This window comes from Manis javanica, chromosome 2 (assembly GCF_040802235.1).
Source record: "Manis javanica isolate MJ-LG chromosome 2, MJ_LKY, whole genome shotgun sequence".
NCBI lineage: Eukaryota > Metazoa > Chordata > Mammalia > Pholidota > Manidae > Manis > Manis javanica.
In genome coordinates, this window is record NC_133157.1 from 210,282,475 (window position 1) to 210,307,911 (window position 25,437).

Here is a 25,437-nt window from a genome sequence, read left to right on the forward strand (position 1 = left end):
GCCCTAGACTTGCAGTGCCAGAGGAACAGGAAAAACCTTTCTCTCTGGCCAGAAAAGCTAGAAACAGGGCCTCTGTCATCCAAACAGTATGAGGGGAATTGCCATTATGTTTTATTTCCTTTTCCCTCCTCTTTCTGCACTTTATGCAAGGACAGCCCCAGTTACGGGGGAACTGTACAATGCAGAAGTCCAAAGGCATCTGTGTCTTTCTGATCAAAGTAACTGGGAAAAGGCCACTGGAAACTGAAGAGAATGGGGGAAATCATGGAGAAGAAAGAACTGGAAAAGACATCCCTATTCTAGGTATAAAGTAATACAAATAACAACTTGTGTTTGTTTAAAATAGACTCATAAAGTATAGCAAAGGCTATGAGAAAGAGAACTAATAATGTATGATATATACTACTGCCTAAGACCTAGACTATCACTGAGAGACATAGCACAGGGCAAATGCAAAGAGCACAGGGAAAGTTTTGAAAGTAGACCTGGTATTAGAACCACCACCCACAGAAGGTGAGACAGAGCTTGTCATCTACACTGGTTGGTGTCTGCTAAAAGAAACAAATCAACCTTCTCCAGAAGATGCAAACATGACTCAGAAATGACAATATCATATTCAAAATGGCCAGAATAAAATCCAAAATTTACTGCACATGCTAAAGCAAACAACACACACATACACCACTGGAGAATGTGACACATTCTCAAGGGAAAGAAAGGACAGATGCCTATTTTGAGATGCCTAATGTTGGAATTATCACATAAGACTTTAAAGCAGCTATTATAACCATAGTAAATGTGATAATGGTTAACACTCTTGAAATAATTGGAAAGACTGAAGTTCTTAGCAGAAAAATAAAAACTATAAAAGAAGACCCACATTGAGAAATTCAGAACTGAAAAATATGATTACCAGAAATTACAAAAGAAATTGCATGGGCTCAACCACTGAAAAGACATTATAGAATGGTCTGGAAACTTGAAGACAATAGAGCAGCAGAAATTATCTACAGTGAAGAAAATAGAGGAAAAAACATTGTAAAAAATGAATACGTCCTTACAAACTTGTGGGACAGTATCGAATTGTCTAAATTTCACATTATAGGTATTCTATAAAGGAAAAGATTTTATGTTTTAGAGAAAAGTATTCTTACTAAAAGCAGAAAAGACCCCAGATTTGATAAAAACATAAATTTAGAGATTCAAGATGCTCAGCAAGCCCCAAACAGAGAAATTTCAAAAGAATGTAGGCCTGATAAGGTATAAACTCAAAATCAGTAACAAACAGCTAGGCCTGATAAGCCTAAACATGTCATAATGCTAAAAAGCAAAGATAAGATAAAATTTGAATGATCACAGATTTCTCATAAAATACAATGTAGGCCACAGAATGTTGAATGATTAAAGTGAGGAAAGGAAAGAACTGCCAACCCAGAAGAGAATCCTTTACCTAAGCAAAGTCTTATAGAATGAATGCAAAACACGAGAGAGAGAGAGAGAGAGAGAGAGAGAGAGAGAGAGAGAGAGAGAGAGAAAGACTTAGATGAAAGAAAGCTAAGAGAATCTGACCTCCATTAGGGAAATGTAAAATATTAAACAAAAGACAGCTGAAGGCTATATTAATACTACATGAAATATTCAGGGCTTCAGAGCTAGGAAAATTACAAGGAGTAAAGAGAGACATTACATAATGTCATGATTCCATTCATAATATTACTTAGGCCAGCTCTAATCTTTATTATGTCCCTCCTTCTACTGATTTTGGGCCTGATTTGTTCTTTTTCTAGTCTTCTTCATTGTGAATTTAGACTGTTCATATCATATTTTTCTTCATTCCTGAGGCAGCCCCGTATTGCAATATACTTCCCTCTTAGCATGGCCTTCGCTGCTTCCCACAGATTTTTTGCAGTGTTGAATTAGTGTTGTTATTTGTCTCCATATATTGCTTGATCTGTTTTTATTTGGTCTTTGATCCCTTGATTACTTAGGAGCATGCTGTTAAGCCTCCAGGGGTTTGTAGGCTTTTTCATTTTCTTTGAGTAATTTGTTTCTAGTGTCATACCTTGGTGGTCTGAGAAGCTGGTTCTATTTCAATATTTTTTAATTTACTGAATCTCTTTTTTGTGGCCTAGTGTATTGTCTATTCTTGAAAATGTTCCATGTGCACCTGAGAAGAACATGTATCCTGTGGCTTTTGGGTGGAGCATTCTGCAGATACCTGTTAGGTCCATCTGTTCTAATGTGTTGTTCAGTGCCTCTGTCTCCTTACTTATTTTCTGTCTGGTTGATCTGTACTTTGGAGTGAGTGGTGTGTTGAAGTCTCCTAAAATGAATGCATTGCATTCTATTTCCATGTTCAATTCTGTTAGTATTTGTTTCACATATGTAGGTGCTCCTGTGTTGGGTGCATAGGTATTTATAATGGTTATATCTTCTTGTTGGACTGACCCCTTTATCATTATGTAATGTCCTTCTTTGTCTCTTGTGACTTTCTTTGTTTTGAAGTCTACTTTGTCTGATACAAGTACTATAACTCATGCTTTTTTCTCCCTATTTGATGCATGAAATATCATTTTCCATCCATTTATTTTCAGTCTGTGTATGTCTTGGGTTTGAAGTGAGTCTCTTGTAGGCAGCATATAGAGGGGTCTTGTTTTGTTATCCATTCAGTGACTCTATGTCTTTGGATTAGTACATTCAAACCATTTACATTTAGGGCGATTACCAATAGGTATGTACTTATTGACATTGCAGGCTTTAGATTCATGGTTACCAAAAGTTCAGGGGTAACTTCCTTACTATCTAAGAGTCTAACTAAACTCACTTAGCATGCTATTACAAACACAATCTAAAGGTTGTATTTTTTTTCTCTTCCTTTTTCTTCCTCCTTCATTCTTTATATATTAGGTATCATATTCTGTACTCTTTGTCTATCCCTTAACCTACATTGAGGTGGTTGACTTAATTTTGCATTTACTTAGGAATTAATTGCTCTGCTTTCTTTAATATGGTTTTATTACCTCTGGTGACAGCTGTTTAGCCTTAGGAATACTTCTATCTATAGCAGTCCATCCAAGATACACTGCAGAGACAGTTTGTGGGAGGTAAATTCTCCCAGCTTTTGCTTATCTGGAAATTGATCTCTCCTTCAACGTTAAATGATAATCTTACTGGGTAGAGTATTCTTGCTTCTGCTTCATTGCATTAAATATATCATGCCACTCCCTTCTTGCATGGAAGGTTTATGCTGAGAAGTCTGATGATTGCCTGATGGGTTTTCCTTTGTATGTGATCTTTTTTCTCTCTCTGGCTTCTTTTAATACTCTGTCCTTACCCTTGATCTTTGCCATTTTAATTATTATATGTTTTGGTGTTGTCTTCCTTGGGTCCCTTGTGTTCAGAGATCTCTGCACCTCCATGGCCTGAGAGACTATCTCCTTCCCCAGATTGGGGAGGTTTTCAGGACTTACCTCCTCAAAGACACTGCCTTTTTCTCTCTCTTCTTCTTCTGTTACCCCTATAATACGAATAGTATTCCATTTGGATTGGTCACACAATTCTCTCAATATTCTTTCATTCCTAAAGATCCTTTTTTCTGAGCCTCAGCTTCTTTGTATTCCTCTTCTCCAATTTCTTTTTCATTTACCATCTCCTTCACTGTATCTAATCCACTTTTAAATCCCCCCAGTTGTACTCTCTAATGAATGGATCTCTGTCCTGAATTCATTCCTGAGTCCTTGAATGTTTTTTCTATGTACATGGTCATGTTTATGATTTTTTTTTGAAATCTCTTTCAGGAAGGTTGATGAGTTCATTTTCATTTGACCCTTTTTCTGGTGTTTTGAGGATTTGGGTTTGAACCAGTCTCCTTTGACATTTCATATTTGTATGTGGCACCCTCTAGTGCCCAGAAGGTCTACTCTCTGGGGCTCCTTAGCCGATGGAGCAATGTCGGTGGTTGCTGGGTGTGGTGCTGGTGACTGGAGATTGGGAAGAGCTGTTTCCTGCTTCCAAGCTACTGTGTCCCTCTCCACAGACAGACCAGTGGGCCAAGTACACAGGTGTAACCCTCTGTGCTTTGCCTTTGTAGCTGCTGTAGGCAGGGGCTCCCTTGGCTGGACTGATGCCAGGGAAGAGGCAGCTGGTTTGTGAACCAGTGCCATCTGGCCAAAAGTTGCAGCAGGCTGCATATCATGGTGGAAGGCTTCAGAGCTGGGTAGCCAGCCAGGGGGATGGAGCACCTGAAATTCCTCAAAAGTTCCCAACCTGCTGGGCAGAGTGCACCTGGACAATTTTGTCTACCTGTCCTTTTTCCTGAGCAGCAAGCCCTCTGCAATCCTTCCCATTTAGTAGCCCTCTCACTGTTAGGAAGTCTCTCATACTGCCTGCCTTTCTTTTGTCTCAGAGCAGTTGGATGTGGATCCCTGTTTTCCACAAGTGGCTGGAATCTCAGTCTCTCCAAGTATTCCTCGTGTCTTAATTTTTGAACCCCACTAATCTCCAGAGCACAATGCAATATAGGTTTGTGCTCCCACAGCAGATCTCCAGGGCTGGGTGTTCAGTAGTCTTAGGCTTCCACCCCCTCCTCACTCCATTTCTCTTCCTTCTGCCAGTGAGCTGGGGTGGGGGAAGAGCATGGGTCCCCTCAGATCATGGCTTTGGTATGTTATGCTTTTTGAGGTCTGTTCTTTTCTCCAGGTGTAAGCAGTCTGGTGCTGCCTTCTTTCCTGTTGATCTTTTAGGGTTAGTTGTATTATCTATAATTTCATATTATATGTGGTTTTGGGAGGAGGCCTCTGTCTCACCTCTCACATCATCATCTTTAATCTGATCTACCTGACTTAACCATTGTTACATGATAAAAGTATCAAGTTATCAGGACATAATTCCATATCTACTCATTCCTGACTCAGCACTTGATATTTTACCTGTTATATAAATATTTCTCCCTTTCCCCAATTGAGTTGCTGGTTCTGGAGAACAGATACCCTAACATCAAAATGCCATCTTGGTTAATTTTGAAATAGCCACAAGTTAGAATAAATACATTAGTAATACTGGTCAGCTACCTCTTTTTCCACAGCAGCCTGATGTTTCTTGATAAGTTTCTTCATTTTTGCTGCAAAGTTGTTATGCTCAGTTTCAGGATTTTTCTCTAATCTGTGATGATGCTCATCCATCTTAGCCTTTAGATTATTTTCCAGATTCACCAGCTGTTTCTGATGTTGCTGCGTCATTCTCTTACAGCCAGATATTTGTTCTCTGAGCTGTTTCCTGCTCATGTTCTGGCATTTCTCTTGTAACCTACAACAAAGGAGAAGGAAGAATGAAATAAAGCAAAACCTTTTTCTTTCTAAACCATCTTAGATCAGTCTACTCTCTCAATCACAGAAGTATTAGTAAAATTTACATAACTTTGTCAAAGTTAAATTATAGTTTCAAGCCCTTTATACTTCCATGGCGTACCCGCTCCAACTAGGCTTTCAAGATGCCACATCCCCAATCATAGAAGAATTGCTCCATTTCCACGACCACACATTAATAATCATGTTCTTGATCAGCTCTCTAGTACTAAGTAGGTAATTCATGTAGGAGATCCCACTCAACAGCATCTAATAAAATTTCATCTCAACAAGCAGACAAGGTAGTTGGTTATAAAATTTAAATGGGAATTTGAAAGACCTAGAATAGCCAAAATTTTGAGGGGGATAAAAAGTTGGTAGATATAAATTTAGTGATCTAAACAGTGTGGTATTGGTATAAGGACAGGCTGAATAGAGCAAAGGAACACAGTAAAATCTGGAAACAGACTGACATATATTCAGTTAATTGATTTGCTACCAAAAAGTCAAGTTAATTCAAAGAGGAAAGGAAAGTTTTTAACAAATCCTGCTGTAACAACTGGTTCTCTGTATGCAAAATAAATAAATGCTTAGTCATACTATATATAGATATTAATTTGAAAAGAGTCACTTGACCTAAACCTAAAATCCAGAATCATACAGCAGAAGAAAACACAGAATATTGTCATGACCTTGGGTCACCAAATATTTCTTGGGTAAGACACAAAAAACACTGACTATAATTTAAAAAATGTACAAACTGGATTCTTAGAGACAAAATTCACATAATATATGATTAATGATTTAATGTAAACAATTCAGTAGTAATTAGTATATTCGTGATGTTCTGCAAGACTGCCCATATCTAGTTACAAAACATATATAATATTTCAGAAGAAAACCCTATATGTTTTAAGCAGTTGCTCCCCCATCTCCCCTTCTGGTAACCACCAATCTATTTTCTGTCTATGGTTTCTCTATTTTGGATATTTCATGTAATATGTGACCTGTTGTATCTGGCTTCTTTCACCTAGCATGTTTCCAAGATTCATCCATATTGTATAGGATGTATCAGTACTACATTCCTTTTTATAGCTGAATAATATTCCACTGTATGCACATACCCTCATTTGTTTATCCATTTATTTCTTGCTGAACCTCTGTGTTGTTTCCATGTTTTGGCTATTGTGAATACTGCTGTTATCTTAAAGATACTGAAAATGGAGCCTGGTGTTGAAGCTTTGATTATTGCTTTTTTCTCCCCATACATTTACCTCTCCATGTGATTTTCTCCCATACTTTATTCTGTGATTTCCCCTCTCCAACTATGTGGACATTTTGCCACCATACCCCTGCCTTTTTATATGCCTCAGAAAAGTTAGTACAAACACACAAAATTATAAACCAATCTCTTTGGAGAGCAAGAGTTAGATGAAATAATAACAGCTCCAATCAGTCAATATATAATAAGAATAACATGAATTATCAAGATGGATAAATTTCAAGAACAAAGGGATAATGTAACATTAGAAAACTGGTTAATATTAATGAAGTATATTTCATAGATCAAAGGAGAAAAATAGGACCATCCTAGTTTTTCAAGTCTTAGTAAACTGAATCTTGAGGAATACTTCCTTTGCATGATAAAAATTTATATTTAATTAATGCTTATTAAGAAAGAGCATATGCAAGGCATTGTATTATGTTTTAGTGATTCAAACATTAAATAAAGCAAATCCCTGCTCTGGAGAACCTAAAACATGTGGTATTACTCACAAAACATTCACAGTCTCCTTTTCTGCAGCAGACTATCTCACACCTGGGGGTTAATCCAAAGGAAGTAATTCAAATTAAGATACTTTCATAATATTCATTGCAGTGTTATTTTTAGGAGCAAAATCTCTTAACCTTAATGTCCCACAATAGGGGAATAGTTGTGGAAATTTCTTCACATTAACTCAATGGACTATGATGCATCCATTAATAAGTTTCCTTCAGTACCCACAATGTGCCAGCAAGCTGGCACATAGACTAAATTAGGTCAAAGGCCCTGCAGTAATATTGAACTCTATATGTGAAGTAATATAAGTTGTACAAAGTATAACAGAGTTTTTCAACTGCCGCGTCACTGACATTTTGGATCAGGTAATGCTTCCATGGGGTCCAGGGGTTTGTCCTGCACACTGCAGGATATTTCACAGCCTCCCTGACCTTCACCAGTGGGCCAGCACACCCTCCTGCTTGGTTTTGGTAACTGAAACCATCCCACATGTTCCCACATGTCCCCTGGGGGGCAGGTTTGCTTTGGTCAAGTATATTGTGTATTTGACATATAACACAGTATTCTATATATAGTTTGACTACAATTATATAAAAACCAATATTGAAAAGAATAAAAGTTGGGAGAAACAATGAGGAAATATTGCTTGCTATAATTATTTGAGGTAGGGCAGGGATATGGGACAAGCATCAAGATTAAATTTCCTAAAAATGCTGAGATAGAAATAGTATAGGAAGAACAGAAGGAACCTTTTAGTCCCATGAGATGGAAATCTGTGAAGTGGTACCATGTGGGCTCTGCTGACCTAGGCAGGCAGCGGGCTCTGGGGAAGATGTATGGGGCAAGGATTTGGGACTCCTGCCTCATCTGTCTCTGATTATGTGATCTTGAGAGGATCACCACCCCTCTGAGTTTCAGATTGTCTTTTTCTGGCATTTAGTGAAACCTGAACTCATCTTAATAGTCCAGACTTTCTACTTTTTCCATAATTATCCAGCCTCTATACTCGCTGTCTCCTAACACCAATATACTGGGTGCTCACTTTATGCCCAGGAAAGCACCAAGTGTTTTAAAAGATACAATTAGTGGAAAATGTAATCTTTGCTCTAGATGCATTTATAATTTGGAAAGGGAGAAAACAAGCCTTAGGAAAACAATTTAACACATTTTACATCTTACACTAACTGTTTCACATATGTTGGTCTTGTTGGCCCAATTATATGCTTGAAAAAAATCAGACACCCCAGGATGGCAGAACACATACCCAAGGCTGAGAACCTCAGAGGAGGCTTCACTTTCTAGGGGTAACAGTCTTCACTACAGTGATCCCTTCAGTTACTAAACAAGTAAGCAAACAATAGCAAGCTCAGGAGAGGGGGGACTCCAGAATTTTTATGACATATTGCCTGAAATGCCCAGTTACTAACAAAGAAATATGAGACACATAAAGAAATAGGAAAGTGTGACCCATATACCCAGGAAAAAGAGCTGGCAGCAGAAATAGTCTGTGAGAGGGACCATATGTTAGATTTAACACAGACTTCAAAGTAGCCATTATTAACATGTTCAAAGAACTGAAGGAAATTATGATAAAAGAGGTAAAGAAATGTGTGATATCAAGATCACAACAAATAGAAACTATCAACAAAGAGCTAGAAATTATAAATGAAATGGAAATTCTTGGGATGAAAAGTACAATCATTGAAATGTATCATTTATTAAAGGGGCTCAACACTATCTCTGAACTGAGAGAAGAAGAAACAGCAAGCTTGATGATAATTCAATAAAGAGTATGCAATCTGCAGAAGAGAGAGGAAAGGGAATGAACAAAAGTGAACAGAGCCTCAGATTACAAAAGGTTGAAGAGTAACTTGGAAGTTACTCCTAGTTCCCTGTTAGGAGAGGCCAGCAGATGCCGCCCTGGTCAAGTGATCTAAGTGAACATCAGCAGGAGCAGGATCGACTGAAGTCGTGCCCCAGCCGATAGCAGCAATGAGAAGGACACAGCAATACTTCCATGGTATTTCCTCCCTAGATACCCCACCTGACTCACATCATGAGGAAACACATGAAACCAGATGATGAACATTCTGTGCACTAACTTGCCTGTAATCTTTAAGGATACCAAGGTCATGGAAGTCGAGAGAAGAACTGTTCCTCACTGAAGGAGAGTAAAGGGCCTTGACAAGTAAATGCAGTGTGTGCTTCTGAACTGATCCTTTGGTTGGAATCACTGACAAAACTTGAATGAGTTCTGAGAATTAGGTAGTGGTAATTGCCACTGCCAGTTTCCTGATTTTAACATTTATATTTTGGCAATTGAACATAAGTAAATGCTTATAATTCTACCAGGTTCTCAGTAATTTTTTTTTATTTTCCTATAATTAAAATTATTGTAAATGCCCTATCATTAATTTCTCACTATTTTTACTTTGATAAGTTTTAAAAGTAAGGCTTTATACTTATGAGAATTTTAGGTATTTCTTGTGAATTGAATTGGTGCTATTTTTTTCTTTTTTTTCATCTTATGTTCCCTCATTTTGCATTTTAATCCAGAGGCAAGTCTAGTATTGTTGGTGAGGCCCATGAGCTCCTCATCTACTCCTGTACTCTGTTTTCATAGGCCATAGGGTTTGGGCTCCCTCCATTCCTGTATACGCTCCTGTAATTTTTGTGATTCTCTGAAAATCTGAATTTCTAATCTTAAGATTTTTGTTTTCTTTCCTTTGGGAGTTAGTTGTGATGAGATACCAAAAATGCTTCCATGTCAGTGTATTTAGATAAATTGGTGGATTGGTTTTGGGAACCCTGAAGAAGAACTCCGAAGTCACAGACTAAAAAAGGAGAACAGAGAATTACATAAAAATAAACATTTGGAGTAACTGTAGCCTTTACTCTTTGGGAACATTTCCCTTTACTTTTCTGAAAACAATATTTTTGTGGCAAGTACTTCAGAAGAAATTGTAACTAGAATAATTAACAGTGATGTCTTCATTCTTAATTTTCTAAAGCTTTGTTTTAAAACTATGGCTCTTTAAATCACTGATGTATAGTATTAAAAAATAAACATGATACTCTTATACTCATCTCCTGCTTCTTAATGAAGTGTTACTGTTTTAGCCACTCACTTCTTATAAATAAATATACCTAGGGAATGAAAATAAAAATTTTAAGTGAGAAAGAGAGAAGTATATAAGAGAAGGGAAAAAGAAAAATTGTGGAGAGGTTGTACCTCTAGTGGAATCCTAGCTTTGTGTTTTGAAGAGTACTATTTATATATTTGTGTTAAGTTCCTGACAAGTTGTATATAAATTTGTTGCTTTATTAAAACAGAGAAAGTTACATTTTCAAAGACCCTTCTGCTGTTTTGTAAAGCAAACAAAAACAAAAATCAGTCATTTTTAAGTATGTTTGTCATGTTTTCTTGTAGAGAATGTAGATGTCTAAGGTCTAAGTTGGGTTGCACACAATTTTTGCAAATGGCCAGAGAGTAAATATTTTAGTCATATGGGCCATATGGTAAACTACTCATCTCTGCTGTAATAGGAAAGAAAGTAGGCATACACAGTAACACAAATGAATAAATCTTCACTATGTTCCTATGAAACATTATTTGATTTCTTCTTTCAACCACTTAAACATGTGAAAACTATTTTTAGTATGTGAGCTGTACAAAAACAGGCCGTGGGCATAGGTCCATGGGCTGCATAGTTGACCTCAGTCTAAGTGCTTGCTGGCAGACTAGGACTTTATGAAAAGCCATTTCCTCCAATTAAAGAATTAGAGAATCAGTAAATTTTCTAACATACTTTTTGGTTATTGAGTTAATGTTCCCTTACATACTTTAGAGAGCTCGGTGGGGAAAGATTAAATGGGTTGAAGATTAGGAAACTAGGTAATGTTTGATGGAGAGGTTGTTGGGCATGCCTGAATTTACAGCAAATCTGTAACCTGCATGGAGACTTGTGGCAAAGGCACTGAGTTTGCCTAACACATGGCAAGCACTTAGTAAGTACATAAATGTAGAAATAGCAGCATAGCTACTTACTGTAGTTCTCTATTTAGTACTAAATATTTTCAGCAACTAACCAGTTGCCTGTGATTCTAAATTAAAGTTTTAAATCCTAGTTCCAGTTGTCCTAACTTTCCACTAGCAATCTAAGTGCAAAATGTCTTAGTTGTGCTAGGCCATGCTCTTGAGCAGTGTGTCAAGGTATTACTACCTAGTACTTTATAGAAAAAATCCTTGATCTGGTAACCACTGTTCTAACTCCCAGTTTCAAAAGTTCCTGATTGTAAAACTTTTTTATATGATTGTCAAGTTCTGACACTATAGTCTCCCAGTAAGCTCTTACTTTAGAGAAACACTAAACATATAGAAAAGTATTTTAACTCCATATTTTAATCTTGTGAAAAATGATTTAAAAACATGGACAGAGTCCAGAGTTTTTATTTTAAATAAAAACAATATAGTGAGATAAACCATTTTTTAAAAAACAGATGTTACTGGCTTAGGCCATTACCTGGGAAATAACTAGGAATTGCTCTGAGGAACATATTAAAGAATAGGAACTTATGCTTTAATTCATAATTTCATATAGACTTTACCATGATGTATAATGAAATAAACCTTTGTATATTTTTATTTGTTTGTTGTCCTGGTTGGGGTTTGAACTTGTGAGATAGGGATGTTGAAAAATATCTGTAAGATTTTAAGTTGGTTTTTAAATTCTTCCTTATTAGGTTGACTATCAGTTGTACCATAATTAGAGTTGTCTTTTTGATTGACATTTTGTAGAATAACCAGGTTCTAGATTAGAATTATATAGGATAAATTACATAGAAACTCAAAAGTTTTCATTTATTTGTGGCTTTATTGTTTACACTCTTTGGGCATCATCTTTTCCATGTAAATGAATTTACTAATTTATGATATTTTATTGATATTTAAAAGCACTAATCTGAAAGCTGCATTTCATGAGTTGAAATAATAATCATTAGCCCTGATTTTTTTTCCCTTTCCAGTTTGGTGGAGGTTTTTTCTTTCATTTTAGTAGTTTTTCCTGTGCCAAGGCCTCTTCAAGTATCACAGATCAACATGATGAGATTAACATATTTTTCCTAATCTTTAATGTAGCTGGTTTTTGTGTTTTCTGACTACAGATCTTGCTTGCATGTACAAGTTATTTAGTCGTGTGCCAAATGGTTTGAAGACCATGTGTGAGTGTGTGGGTTCCTGTTTGAGGGAACAAGGTAAAGCCCTTGTTTCTGAGGAAGGAGAAGGAAAGAACCCCATTGATTATATTCAGGTCAGTAAATATAGAAGATTATAAGTTTATGACAAAGTGGTTTTGACAACTGCTAAAAAGGTCACTTTTACTAAGCTATATATTATGTATTTTTTACTTTGTCCCAATGGTAAATTAATATGTGTAAATTATCCTAAATATTTTAGAATTTTGCAAAGTAGGCATATTTATATTGGGTAGCAGGACTCAGCTGCTCTTTTCACTTACTAACCTATTTGATGAAGCCTTTATATGCCTTAGTGTTCATACACCTCCTGTGTAGGAAGAAAAACTTTTTGTTACTGTTAGTTTCAAAATGGTTTTGCTTTCAGTTAGCATTATGAATAAATTATGCTGCAGTTTTTCCATGTTTTAAGTATAAATAAGAAGTTTTTTTGAATATTTTCAAAGCTCTTGTTGGTGTCACCCATTAGTTGAGACAATGAAATGAAAAGAAGTTGAAAACAAAACATAGAATCTGAGTTTAACAGTGAATGCACACATTTATCAGCAAAATGATAATAATCGTACATGATCACAAGTATATTAATAGAAATTTTATTAATAATATATCCTAAATTTATTTTGTTTTTTGAAAGGGCTTATTGGATCTGAAGAGTGGGTTTGATCGCTTCCTCCAGGAATCATTTAATAATGACCGGCTCTTTAAACAAACTATTGCAGGTGACTTGGAGTATTTTTGCAACCGCAACTCCAGGTCCCCTGAATACGTCTCATTATTTATTGATGATAAGCTGAAAAAGGGAGTAAAAGGGGTAAGTATAAATGTGTGTGAAACACATTAAATTTTATTTGTAAATACAAAATTACTGTATTTTGTAAGTCTGAAATTAAGCATACATTATTCTTTGCTGTACTATGTACTTCCCTTACATGTGTACTGTGATCTTTGAAAAGAATTGTTTAAGTATTTGAAGTGGTAAGAAGAACTTTGACATTTCCCTTAATGTGTAATTGACATAAAAATAAAGAACTAGATAGCCATAGTTACTGACCAGTCCACAGACAGTAAGCATCAGATATGCTATAGAAATGTAACTAGAAAACAGCTACCTGCAGCACAGAATGTTGTTTGCTGTCATCTTGTTCTGGGGTCTGTATATCAAACAATACCTGGATGCAGAGAATTTGAAGACATAAACTAGAATGGCTATCAAAAAATAGTTTGAAAGCATATACTGATGCTCATCTTTAAGCCTTATTATATATACTGGGACCTTGGAAGCTCACCATAGCATAGAAAATCATATTAAGCATATTGTGATCACACATAAAATTTTATTTTAAACTTCATTTTGGAACTTATGAAGCAAAAAGGAAAAACAATAGTCTGCAGGTCCTCAGGCAGGCAGCTGCAACAAAGAAACAGGAAGAAGACGACCATGGACACAGAATAGAAAAGACACATCTGTTTGGTCTTCCATAATTTTTAATACAAGTTTTATACCACCTGCACCAGTATCATCTTGCCCTTCCTTAAAAGAGAAGAGCAACAGGCAAGGGGTCTTCTGACTCTTTTAATTAATAACAAACTATTACCCTTCTTTGGCAAAATTTAGGTTTTTATTGAGCTTATATGAAAATAAGCAGTCTTTTTGGCTATGGAAGTTTCTACCCAAGTATTATGCAAAGTCATTGCAAGATTTTTGTGCTTAAAATTTCATTGCATCTGTTTAAGTCACCCTTTAATCCTGCTGCGTGTCACTGCATGCCTCCATCTCAGCGGAGCCCTGGGGCCTGGAGCTCCACTCTGGCCCCGGATGAGGGCTGTGCTGGGCGGGGATGTGGGAGCTGTGCTCGTGCTGTCTGAAGCAGGGGGCCCTCTCTCAGGCCGGTTCCCTCCTCCTTAGAGTTCTCAACCCGATGATTTGTTACCAAACAGTACTGGTTTTAATTATAGATGAACTATGGTGCTATTTTGGTAGAACTAAAATGTTTTAATTGTTAAATCTTCTTTTCATTGATTTTTCAGCAAACAGAACAAGAAGTAGAAACAGTATTGGATAAGGCAATGGTCCTTTTAAGGTTGATGCAAGAAAAACGTACATTTGAATGTTATTATAAGCAACACTTGGCAAGGAGACTTCTCACAAATAAAAGTGTTTCTGATGACTCTGAAAAAAATATGATATCTAAGTGAAAGGTAAGCAGTACACAAGATGGAATGGAGTCTGTCCAACCAACTGATGTTTACCACATGATTAAACACTAGTAGCATATGATTAGAAAATACTTAATTTAGTTAAAATCTTTTTTAATTAGCAAAGGTAGATTTTTTTTTTTTGAGCAGGCTATACTGTAGTTCAGGTTCTGGGGCATGCACAGTTGGCTGGAAATTCTCTTGGTATGACAGGGCACGTTCATGGAAATGGGGAGTATCACCATATAGTTCTGTTTCACAAAGTGTGGTCCGTAGACTACCTGTACCCATTACCGCCTGAGATGCTTGTTAAAAACAGAGTTCTGGGCCCTACCATCAGGAAGGCATATCAGAATCTGAAAGAGTCTGGGAATCTACATTATAAAATAGAATCCTTGGGTTATTCATAGAGCAACTCTTGGAAAGATTTAGAAAAGATGGCAGTAGCTTGGAATAGTTTATTTCTTTGTACATTTTCTCATCCAAAAATCCCTCATTTATTTATGTTTGTGTTTTTCCTCCATAGACTGAATGTGGATGTCAGTTAACATCAGAACTGGAAGGAATGTTTAGGGATATGAGCATCTCAAGCATAACTATGGATGAATTCAGGCAACATCTACAGACAACTGGGGTAAGATTCTCCACTTATTTCTACTTTTAAATGAAATTCATTCATGTAAAGTCTTTTTGTTTTTAATTAAAGCATCGTTGATAACAATATTACATTGGTTTAAAGTATATGACACTGTTATTCATCAGCTCATGTAGTCTTCTGCAGTGGGCATTTTCATCCATTATCAGAACTGAATTGCTGGGGTTGGTTCCTTAAATGTCATGAGAGACAACATATGTATTGTCCGAGTGCTTTAAAAATCATTTTCCCCCAGATAAGCTCTTCTTCTAACTATCAATGTTAAAATACTTATTTCTTACTCTTCTAAAACTAAGTTTATCCTCCCTACATGAAGGAACGCACTGAACATTTAATGAACAATGATTCTGCTGCTGTAACCATTCTAGATCACGGAAAGAATCATGGGCCGAGACAGGCGTCCTGAGTTTTAGTGCTCTTGCTTTCACTCGCCCTCAGCACCCAGCGCTGTGCTGTAGGAGACTTGTTTCCCCGCTATCCTGTGCCTCAGTCTCCTCATTCACATCTGTAAGATCAGCCTAAATGGGCCTGATGTCTGACGAACTGAATATTAAACACTGACACCAGTGCATTTTAAATGTGATTTTGTATTGTGACTCCCAAAAGGCAGTAAGCTAGAATCTATACAGCTTTGGAGTCCAGCGGGGGTTTTGTGAGGATTCAGTGAAGTTCAGAATTTTGTTTCTTTCTAACTGTTTTTCAACTTCACCTTTAACCATAAGTTTTAGAGAACTCCAGCTTTTCTTTGACATTTTCTCTCTCAAGTAATATGTACTGCTTTGTAATTAAGATATGCCACACCCATGAAAGAAATTTGGAGATCTTTCCTCTGATATTTAAATATGAGATCACTTCTACTGGTTCCACAGTCTCTTCACAAGTAAAATAAATGAAAATACCTAATTCTATAGAATGGGCATTTATATATATTAAGGCATTACTGGGACTTCTGGTCCCTCTCCATTTTAAATAGTTGTATGATTTGCCTCCTATTTGTAGTGTAGAAGGGCTGAAAGCAGGAAAGATAAAAGTCTATGGTAAATTTGGGTGGGGAGAACCTGAATAATGCGATCATCCTAGATACTTTTGTCTTTTTTAGATTGTTCAGGGATTTGTAACTTTATTCTAATACATTGATACATATTTTCATCTGATTCAGTTTTTATTACTGTTCATTCTTATTCTATGACTAACTTTACATATATGGAGAGCTATAGGGGGACAACTAGTCAGAATAAATACTCTGTTGAAACTACCTGTAAGGAAAGGTTCAACACCCTTACTGTTTTAGGTATTGTTGAAAATTACCTGGGCTGTGATCTTGAAGGCCCTTTGACAAGAAAATTAGATTCTTTGCTCTTGACTACTTTGTTGGGATTGTCTCATTTAAAAAGAGGGAGAGAATGATTATTCAACATAATGATTTCATCAGATCTGTTTGCCTTTCAGTTGTTTAAAGTTTGTGAGTTTTCCAGACATAAATCTTGATTGTTCAGACATATTTTTCACTCTGGTAGAGTATTTAGTAATTTGTTAACTACAGTAAGAAGAGTACTTATCAAGATGCTCCATTTTTTCTGCTAATTTGATTGCAGATTCCACTTAAATATAAGGCCACTATTTATAAGGAATTATTGGCTTTTTTATAATTGTTTATCCTAAGAACCTTAAGCTCTAAATTTCCTAAGCCTTAATCTGCATTAGACAGATTTGATGAAAAGTGACAGATTAATCAAAACAGATCTTGAGCTTTCTGAAATCTTTGAGCCCTTTTAAAATATCACCAATCTGGCAGCTGATGATTCTTTGTAACTTTCTTAAAGGTTCTTGGTCTGTTGAAATATCCCAAGACACTGGCTCTTCACTTTCATTTAGAAGTCATAAAATAAGTACTTTCTTGAAATTCTAATAATAATTGTGGTATATTTTATTTAGCTAAACCTTAAGCTGAAATAAATTTAAGTATTTGTCCATTTTTTCCTCTGTTTTTAATTTTAAAACAGGGACAGGGTAAGGACAACCATCTTACAATCATTTTTTGTTTATATCACAAATCACGTCATATCCTTAGAGACGTTTCTGGTACCTCTGTCTGTGTATTTGCCCCTGTCATGTGCTATCTGAATATAGGCTGAGTGGCCTCAAAATATTGCTGAGATAGTTAGAAATAGATGATACAAACTTCTAGTAATAGTTCTTTAAGGTTTCTTTTTCCTTCTATTTAACAAGTAATTCATCAAGTGTTTTCTGTGCAAAGCATTGTTGTAGAAGTGGGTATACATAGCAGAACAAAATAGACACAAATCCTGCTATGATGGAGCTTACATTCTGATCTGGGAGACCGATAATGAACCAGATAAATAAACATAGCACCTTAGCTGCTGATAGGAGCTGCAGAGGAAATCTGCAGCAGGGAAATGTGGTTAGGAAAGGCCTCCTTTAGAAAAAATGACATTTTTGAGCAAAGACTTGAATGTTAAGAAATTGTGTGGATATATGGGAGAAAGATTAAAAGACTTCATTGTCTAGGATGTATCGAATCAAGTTGTGACCCCCTACTCTCAATCCCCAATTTTGACAAATACAGACAGTTGTCCAACCTTCTCTTTTCATCCTCTGAGAATCTCTGCTATGATCATCTCTCCTATGCATCATCTAAGATTTCTAGTTGCAGTTTTTCTAAAGCGGAGTAAACAATTAGTAGATATGTGGGGAGAAATCTGACCATGGAATACTTGTTTATATTGTTCAATTCCTCTCTTTTAAGAATCTGTTATCAACAAATCATGAAGGTTAGATAAAAATGGAGTAATGGTTTAGAACAAGCTGTGAATATCAATAATAAAGATATTTCACCCTTAAAAATTCCTATTGATACACTTTATTGTTTTCTTTAAAATTAAATTTGTTCAAAGAATAAATAATTATGACAGTATTTCTAACGTATATTTTCTAGAGGTAGTCATACATTATACAAATATTTAGATCACCTACTATGTAGGACTGGATATACAGTGTCCCATGGAGAGGTTGTTAAAATGTGAACTCCATGTAAAAAACAAGTTTTGTCAATGTAGTTGAAATGTGAATGGGATATTAGAAATAAGTTTGTATGTTAAAGTGGTTTAAAAGATTTAACAGCTGAGATAAAAGATAGTATCGTAGAAATTTCTTTAAAATGACGGTGATATATGGTCCCTTGATATTTTATCTGTAAATTAGCTTACAAGCCAAAATTTTACACTTCTCAGTGACACCAGTCAGACTTTGTTCACATGCATAGTTATCCTTTGATTAGTATTTTATAAGGCCAACAATGTAAGCAATAATTATAAATATTTGCCAAGATAGTTAAAATTTAGAATACACGGGGATGGGTTTAACCTTTAAGAAGAGTTATGTGCTAGATATTGGACATGGAGCTAACTACTTTGATAACTCTAACACAGTGTCAATGTGGAATGGGCAACAAATCCTAGTTCACTGGGGGGCATATGTCTTTCTTTCTGCACAGGTATCTTTAGGTGATGTTGACCTCTGTCCGGGTGCTAATGACAGGATACTGGCCCACTCCATCAGCCACACCAAAGTGCAACATCCCACCAGCCCCAAGACATGCTTTTGAGATATTCAGAAGGTAAACAGAAATACTTCTTTGCTTTTCTGAGTGCAAATAATTGTTCAAAATTTAAATAAATTTGAGGATTGGTAGTTTCCCTGATTAAGTCTATACTCCATTTTTAACCATGTTCCAAAGGAGAAGTTATTATCCCTATGCTTTTCAACTTGTAAGAAAGAGCTGTATACATTCTTTTCAGAGGAATGTTTCTTAATGTCTTTTCTTCAGTATTCAGTGCATGGTTAGGAGTATATTTTGTGTTGTTGATGTCTGCCAGTGGCTTAGGGTGAATTGATTATGAAGAAAGGTGGTCTTTAGAACAGCAGTGACTGAGCAGAGGCCAGGGGCAAGTGTACCAGTAGAAATTATTTAGTATGCTACGTTTATCATTTAATACCTAGTGTAATCACTTAGGTCTTTTTCCCTCTATCTCCATCTCCCTCCCCCCTCCCTTTATTGTTTCCTTTTCTGTAAGTTACTGGAGCTGAACTTGATTCCTGAGATTTCCTTGAGCTTTCAAAGTCTCCCTTCCAGACACATTTGTTGAAGTTGTTATCCTGTGGTTATAATTTCTCACGTATAAATTGCACGATTCTCTGGAACCTTATTTGATTTGCTGAAGGTTTTACTTAGACAAACGCAGTGGCCGACAGCTCACGCTCCAGCATCATATGGGTTCTGCAGACCTCAATGCCACCTTTTATGGATGAGGTAAGAAGGTAAAAATTGATAGTTTGAACATATTTATATTAAGTAACTTAAAAGTAGTCTGTAGAAGTGATATGTGGATTTTTTGGACATGCATAAATTATTAAAAATAATTTTTAGTAATTATTAAATAGGGTATATTTTTCTGTTTCAAATATTAAATGGGGGGAACATAGCTCCTTGATTTATTTACTTCTATTCCTTTAGTTGTTAACTTAATTTGACAGTATAAAGACTACACCAGCAATCTTCCTTAAGGAAAAAATAATAGATACTTACACATTTTATTTATGTGTAAATTATTAGACTTGAAATAGTATTGCATAAAATAAAATGAAAATTGATTTGATGGATACAAAACTGTGAGTCTTTTTAAAATTCTCAGTACCCTGTAATCCTTACTGCCAATAAATAAAAATCAGGAAAGTTAATACTTGAGATTTGTGAGATGTACAAAATGTTACTAAAGTGAATATTTAAAAATTAACAATATTCTAATGAATTGAATTGCCTTATTTTTACAATGTGATTGCTTTTTCATATCTAAAATCATGAGATTTAGAGTAATGATTTACTTGTATTATTTGATGTAATCAGTCATTGACCATAAAAATAGAAAAATAAAAAAAACTCTTAAAACATTAAAGAAAAACTTTTACATGACATTATTGGAAATGTCTATATATATTCTAATTTTTATATTTAATGAAAATGGGGAATATTCCTAAAAATTCATTTAGGTGAATAATGTTTGACAGTATTATATATTCAAGTGGAAATGGGAAGGTCATACTGAAGAACTTAGCTTTCAATTATTGCTTGTTTTTGTTTTAAAGGAGAGATTTTTTTCCTAAACAATCATGTTATTTTTGGAAATTTTAATAACAGATCAAAGGGTCTTAAAAACAATTAAATTGTTAATTATTGAAGATGTAAATTTCTACTTTCTACTTCATGAACTATAGAGCAGAAACAGACTTTAAAGAGGACAGTTTTTTTTATTTCCCCTGTCTTCTGTGGTTATTTGATCTCATCCTGTTTGTTTTATGTGCAATATCATGTCATCTGCAAACAGTGACAGTTTGACTTCTTCCTTACCAATCTGGATGCCTTTTATTTCTTCGTGTTGTCTAATTGCCGTGGCTAGGACATCCAGCACTATGTTGAATAAAAGCGGGGAGAGTGGGCATCCTTGTCTTGTTCCTAATCTTAGAGGAAAAGCTTTCAGCTTCTCACTGTTAAGTATGATGTTGGATGTGGGTCAGTCATATATGGCCTTTATTATGTTGAGGTACTTGCCCTCTATACCCATTTTGTTGAGAGTTTTTATCATGAATGGATGTTGAATTTTGTCAAATACTTTTTCAGCATCTATGGAGACAATCATGTAGTTTTTGTCCTTTTTATTGATGTGGTGGATGATGTTGATGGATTTTTGAATGTTGTAACATCCTTGCATCCCTGAGATGAATCCCACTTGATCATGGTGTATGATCCTCCTGATGTATTTTTGAATTTGTCTGCTAATATTTTCTTGAGTATTTGTGCATCTATGTTCATCAGGGATATTGGTCTGTAGTTTTCTTTTTTTGTGGTGTCTTTGCCTGGTTTTGGTACTGGAGTGATGCTGGCTTCATAGAAAGAGTTTGGATGTATTACCTCCTCTTCTATTTTTTGGAAAACTTTAAGGAGAATGGGTATTATGAGTTCTCTAAATGTCTGAGAAAATTCAGCAGTGAACCCACCTGGACCAGGGGTTTTGTTCTTGGGTAGTTTTTGATTACCAATTCAATTTCATTGCTAGTAATTGGTCTGTTTAGATTTTGTTTCTTCCTGGGTCTGTCTTAGAAGGTTATATTTTTCTAGAAAGTTGTCCATTTCTTCTAGGTTATACAGTTTATTAGCATATAGATTTTCATAGTACTCTCCAATAATTCTTTGTATTTCTATGGTGTCCATTGTGATTTTTTTCTTTCTCATTTCTGATACTGTTTATGTGTACAGATTCTCTTTTTTGCTTAATAAGCCTGGCTAAGGGTTTCTCTATTTTGTTTATTTTCTCAAGGAGCCAGCTCTTCATTTCATTGATTTATTCTGTTGTTTTATTCTTCTCAATTTTTTTTTTGAGAGGACATCTCTCATATTTATTGATCAAATGGTTGTTAACAATAATAAAATTCAGTATAGGGGGGCCAATGCTCAATGTACAATCATTAATCCATCTCAAGCCTAATTCTCGTCAGTCTCCAATCTTCTGAAGCATAATGAACAAGTTCTTACATGGTGAACGAATTCTTACATAGTGAATAAATTCTTACATGGTGAACAGTACAAGGGCATTCATCACAGAAACTTTCGGTTTTGGTCAAGCATTATGACCTATAAACAATCAGGTCAAATATGAATATTCATTTGATTTTTGTACTTGATTTATATGTTGATCCCACATTTCTCCCTCTATTATTATTATTATTTTTATTTTTAATAAAATGCTGAAGTGGTAGGTAGATGCAAGATAAAGGTAGAAAACATAGTTTAGTGCTGTAAGAGGGCAAATGTAGATGATCAGGTGTGTGCCTATGGACTAAGTATTAATCCAGGCTAGACAAGGGCAGCAAGACATCCACGGATGCAGAAGATTTCTCTCAAAGCAGGGGGGGGTGAGGTTCTGAGCCTTACCTCTGTTCATCCCCAAATTCTCACCTGATGGCCCCCCTGCGACTGTGCCTGTCTTAGGTTGTTCCTTCCTTGAGGAATCTTACCCATCTCTGGCTAACCAGTCATCTTCCGGGGCCATACAGGGAAATGTAAAGTTGGTAAGTGAGAGAGAAGCCATATTGTTTGAAAAGGTTAGCTTTTTACTTCTTTGCAGATTTATGCCCTGTGGCTTCTATGCCCAGCACTTGTCTCGAGGTATCCTTACCACCTGGAGGAATTATGATACTCGGTAACTTCGATATGAGGCACGAATTCTATTTAAGGGTTGTAATTAGGAAGGAAGAAGAAAAGCTATAGAGGTAGCATATGGAAGAAAACATGGGAGGATTGATTATTTCTTTGACATATCTTCTTGTAGAGTACCTTAAGAATGTATAGGCTTTAAACTACTAACTAATTTGTACACACATATTAACATAATAGGAATACAGTGACATAAACAAAGCAAATCTATAATTACCATCCATCTCCAGTGAAGCCAAGAAAACCATTTAGGCACCCTAGGGATTTGTGAAAATTTGACTATGATATAATGGATATTGTCCAACTGTACTTGAACAGTCTGAGAAAAATCAGACAAATTAAAGCAGCCCATTTCTGGGATCTGTTCACCTCCCATACGTTCTTTTAACCGTAGATAGTCTATAGTCATAAGATTTTGGAGTGCTACGACTTGCACCCCTCCCAACTCCTGGTTGATTTCCAACAGTACAGATCCAGTCAAATTCGTTGTCTCACTGTATGCACATGCCAGCCTAGCTATCTCCCTCCTCATTCCAATGGCAAGTCCAGGAAACGGTGGGGTGGACGCAGCCACAACCACAGCATCGCCTGGATCCCTGTGGAGGCTTTTTGATGATCATCCCCCGGCACGAGTCTTTCAGACAGTGCTGATCCCGGAAGCTCCTCCTCATATCGTATCTTATTTTCTGAGTATCCAAGCTCGGCCTTGATCTTTTGCATAGAAACAAACAGACCCTTTGCCCACACTTTGACATGCCCTCTATACCACTGTGCAGAACTCATTGGAGGTCAGCACAAAGGAACTGCTTTTTTTTTTTTTATTAAGAGAAAGGAATATTATCAGAATAGAGTACCTCCAAAGCTGATCATCTGACACCCTTTAAGTGATCAACATTAAGGATATTTAAAGCATGCGTTGATCTTTGATTTACCAATAGTTTTATCCTATCAAGGAGTAATCCCCCTTTTCTTTCTTTCTTTCTTTCTTTTCTTTTTTTTATTAATTTTTAATCTACACTTACATGAAGAATACTATGTTTACTATGCTCTCCCCTATATCATGTCCCCCCTAACAACCACATTATGGTTACTGTCCATCAGCTTAGCAAAATGTTGTAGAGTCACTGCTTGTCCTCTCTGTGTTGTGCAGCCCACCCTCCCCTTTCTCCCTCCCCCCATGCATGCTAATCTTAATACCCGCCTTCTTCTTCCCCCACCCTTATACCCCCCTGCCCACCCATCCTCCCCAGTTCCTTTCCCTTTGGTACCTGTTAGTCCATTTTTGGGTTCTGTAATTCCGCTGCTGTTTTGTTCCTTCAGTTTTTCCTTTGTTCCTATACTCCTCAGATGAGTGACATCATTTGGTATTTCTCTTTCTCCGCTTGGCTTATTTCACTGAGCATGATACTCTCCAGCTCCATCCATGTTGCTGCAAATGGTTGGATTTTTCCACTTCTTACGGCGGACTAGTATTCCATTGTGTATATGTACCACATCTTCTTTATCCATTCATCTACCGATGGACATTTAGGTTGCTTCCAATTCTTGGCTATTGTAAATAGTGCTGCGATAAACATAGGGGTGCATCTGTCTTGCTCAAACTTGATTGCTGCGTTCTTAGGGTAAATTCCTAGGAGTGGAATTCCTGGGTCAAATGGTAGGTCTGTTTTGAGCATTTTGATGAACCTCCATACTGCTTTCCACAATGGTTGAACTAATTTACATTCCCACCAGCAGTGTAGGAACTAATTTACATTCCCACCAGCAGTGTAGGAGGGTTCCCCTTTCTCCACAGCCTCGCCAACATTTGTTGTTGTTTGTCTTTTGGATGGCAGCTATCCTTACTGGTGTGAGGTGATACCTCATTGTAGTTTTAATTTGCATTTCTCTGATAATTAGCGATGTGGAGCATCTTTTCATGTGTCTCTTGGCCATCTGTATTTCTTTTTTAGAGAACTGTCTGTTCAGTTCCTCTGCCCATTTTTTAATTGGGTTATTTGTTTTTTGTTTGTTGAGGCATGTGAGCTCTTTATATATTCTGGACGTCAAGCCTTTATCAGATCTGTCATTTTCAAATATATTCTCCCATACTGTAGGGTTCCTTTTTGTTCTATTGATGGTGTCTTTCGCTGTACAGAAGCTTTTCAGCTTAATGTAGTCCCACTTGCTCATTTTTGCTGTTGTTTTCCTTGCTCGGGGAGATATGTTCAAGAAGAGGTCACTCATGTTTATGTCTAAGAGGTTTTTGCCTATATTTTTTTCCAGGAGTTTAATGGTTTCATGACTTACATTCAGGTCTTTGATCCATTTTGAGTCTACCTTTGTATATGGGGTTAGACAATGGTCCAGTTTCATTCTCCTACATGTAGCTGTCCAGTTCTGCCAGCACCATCTGTTGAAGAGACTGTCATTTTGCCATTGTATGTCCATGGCTCCTTTATCAAATATTAATTGACCATATATGTTTGGGTTAATTTCTGGAGTCTCTAATCTGTTCCACTGGTCTGTAGCTCTGTTCTTGTGCCAGTACCAAATTGTCTTGATTACTATGGCTTTGTAGTAGAGCTTGAAGTTGGGGAGTGAGATCCCCCCTACTTTATTCTTCTTTTTCAGGATTGCTTTGGCTATTCGGGGTCTTTGGTGTTTCCATATGAATTTTTGAATTATTTGTTCCAATTCATTGAAGAATGTTGCTGGTAATTTGAGAAGGATTGCATCAAATCTGTATATTGCTTTGGGCAGGATGGCCATTTTGACGATATTAATTCTTCCTAGCCATGAGCATGGGATGAGTTTCCATTTATTAGTGTCCCCTTTAATTTCTCTTAAGAGTGACTTGTAGTTTTCAGAGTATAAGTCTTTCACCTCTTTGGTTAGGTTTATTCCTAGGTATTTTATTCTTTTTGATGCAATGGTGAATGGA

At 36.3% G+C, this 25,437-nt stretch overlaps 2 protein-coding genes across 13 annotated transcripts in view; one reads left to right on the plus strand and one right to left on the minus strand.

The window, feature by feature from the left end:
• Positions 1–25,437, plus strand: part of LOC118969377 (serine/threonine-protein kinase TAO1-like) — a 207,906-nt gene that overhangs the window by 125,338 nt on the left and 57,131 nt on the right. For 8 of the 11 annotated variants that reach the window (XM_073230102.1, XM_073230097.1, XM_073230101.1 and 5 more), the window contains 5 exons: positions 12,286–12,431; positions 13,010–13,186; positions 14,404–14,574; positions 15,098–15,205; positions 18,741–18,863. In XM_073230102.1, the coding sequence (XP_073086203.1) occupies positions 12,286–12,431; positions 13,010–13,186; positions 14,404–14,571 (491 nt within the window). In that variant the 3' untranslated portion in view covers positions 14,572–14,574; positions 15,098–15,205; positions 18,741–18,863. Of the gene's footprint in view, positions 1–12,285; positions 12,432–13,009; positions 13,187–14,403; positions 14,575–15,097; positions 15,206–18,740; positions 18,864–25,437 lie in introns of those variants that run through there. The other 3 variants (XM_073230103.1, XM_073230107.1, XM_073230106.1) reach the window with 3 other exon arrangements.
• Positions 1–25,437, minus strand: part of LOC118969305 (beta-1-syntrophin-like) — a 178,197-nt gene that overhangs the window by 15,062 nt on the left and 137,698 nt on the right. For both annotated transcript variants that reach the window (XM_073230109.1, XM_073230110.1), the window contains exon 3: positions 5,070–5,304. In XM_073230109.1, the coding sequence (XP_073086210.1) occupies positions 5,070–5,304 (235 nt within the window). The remainder of the gene's footprint in view (positions 1–5,069; positions 5,305–25,437) is intronic.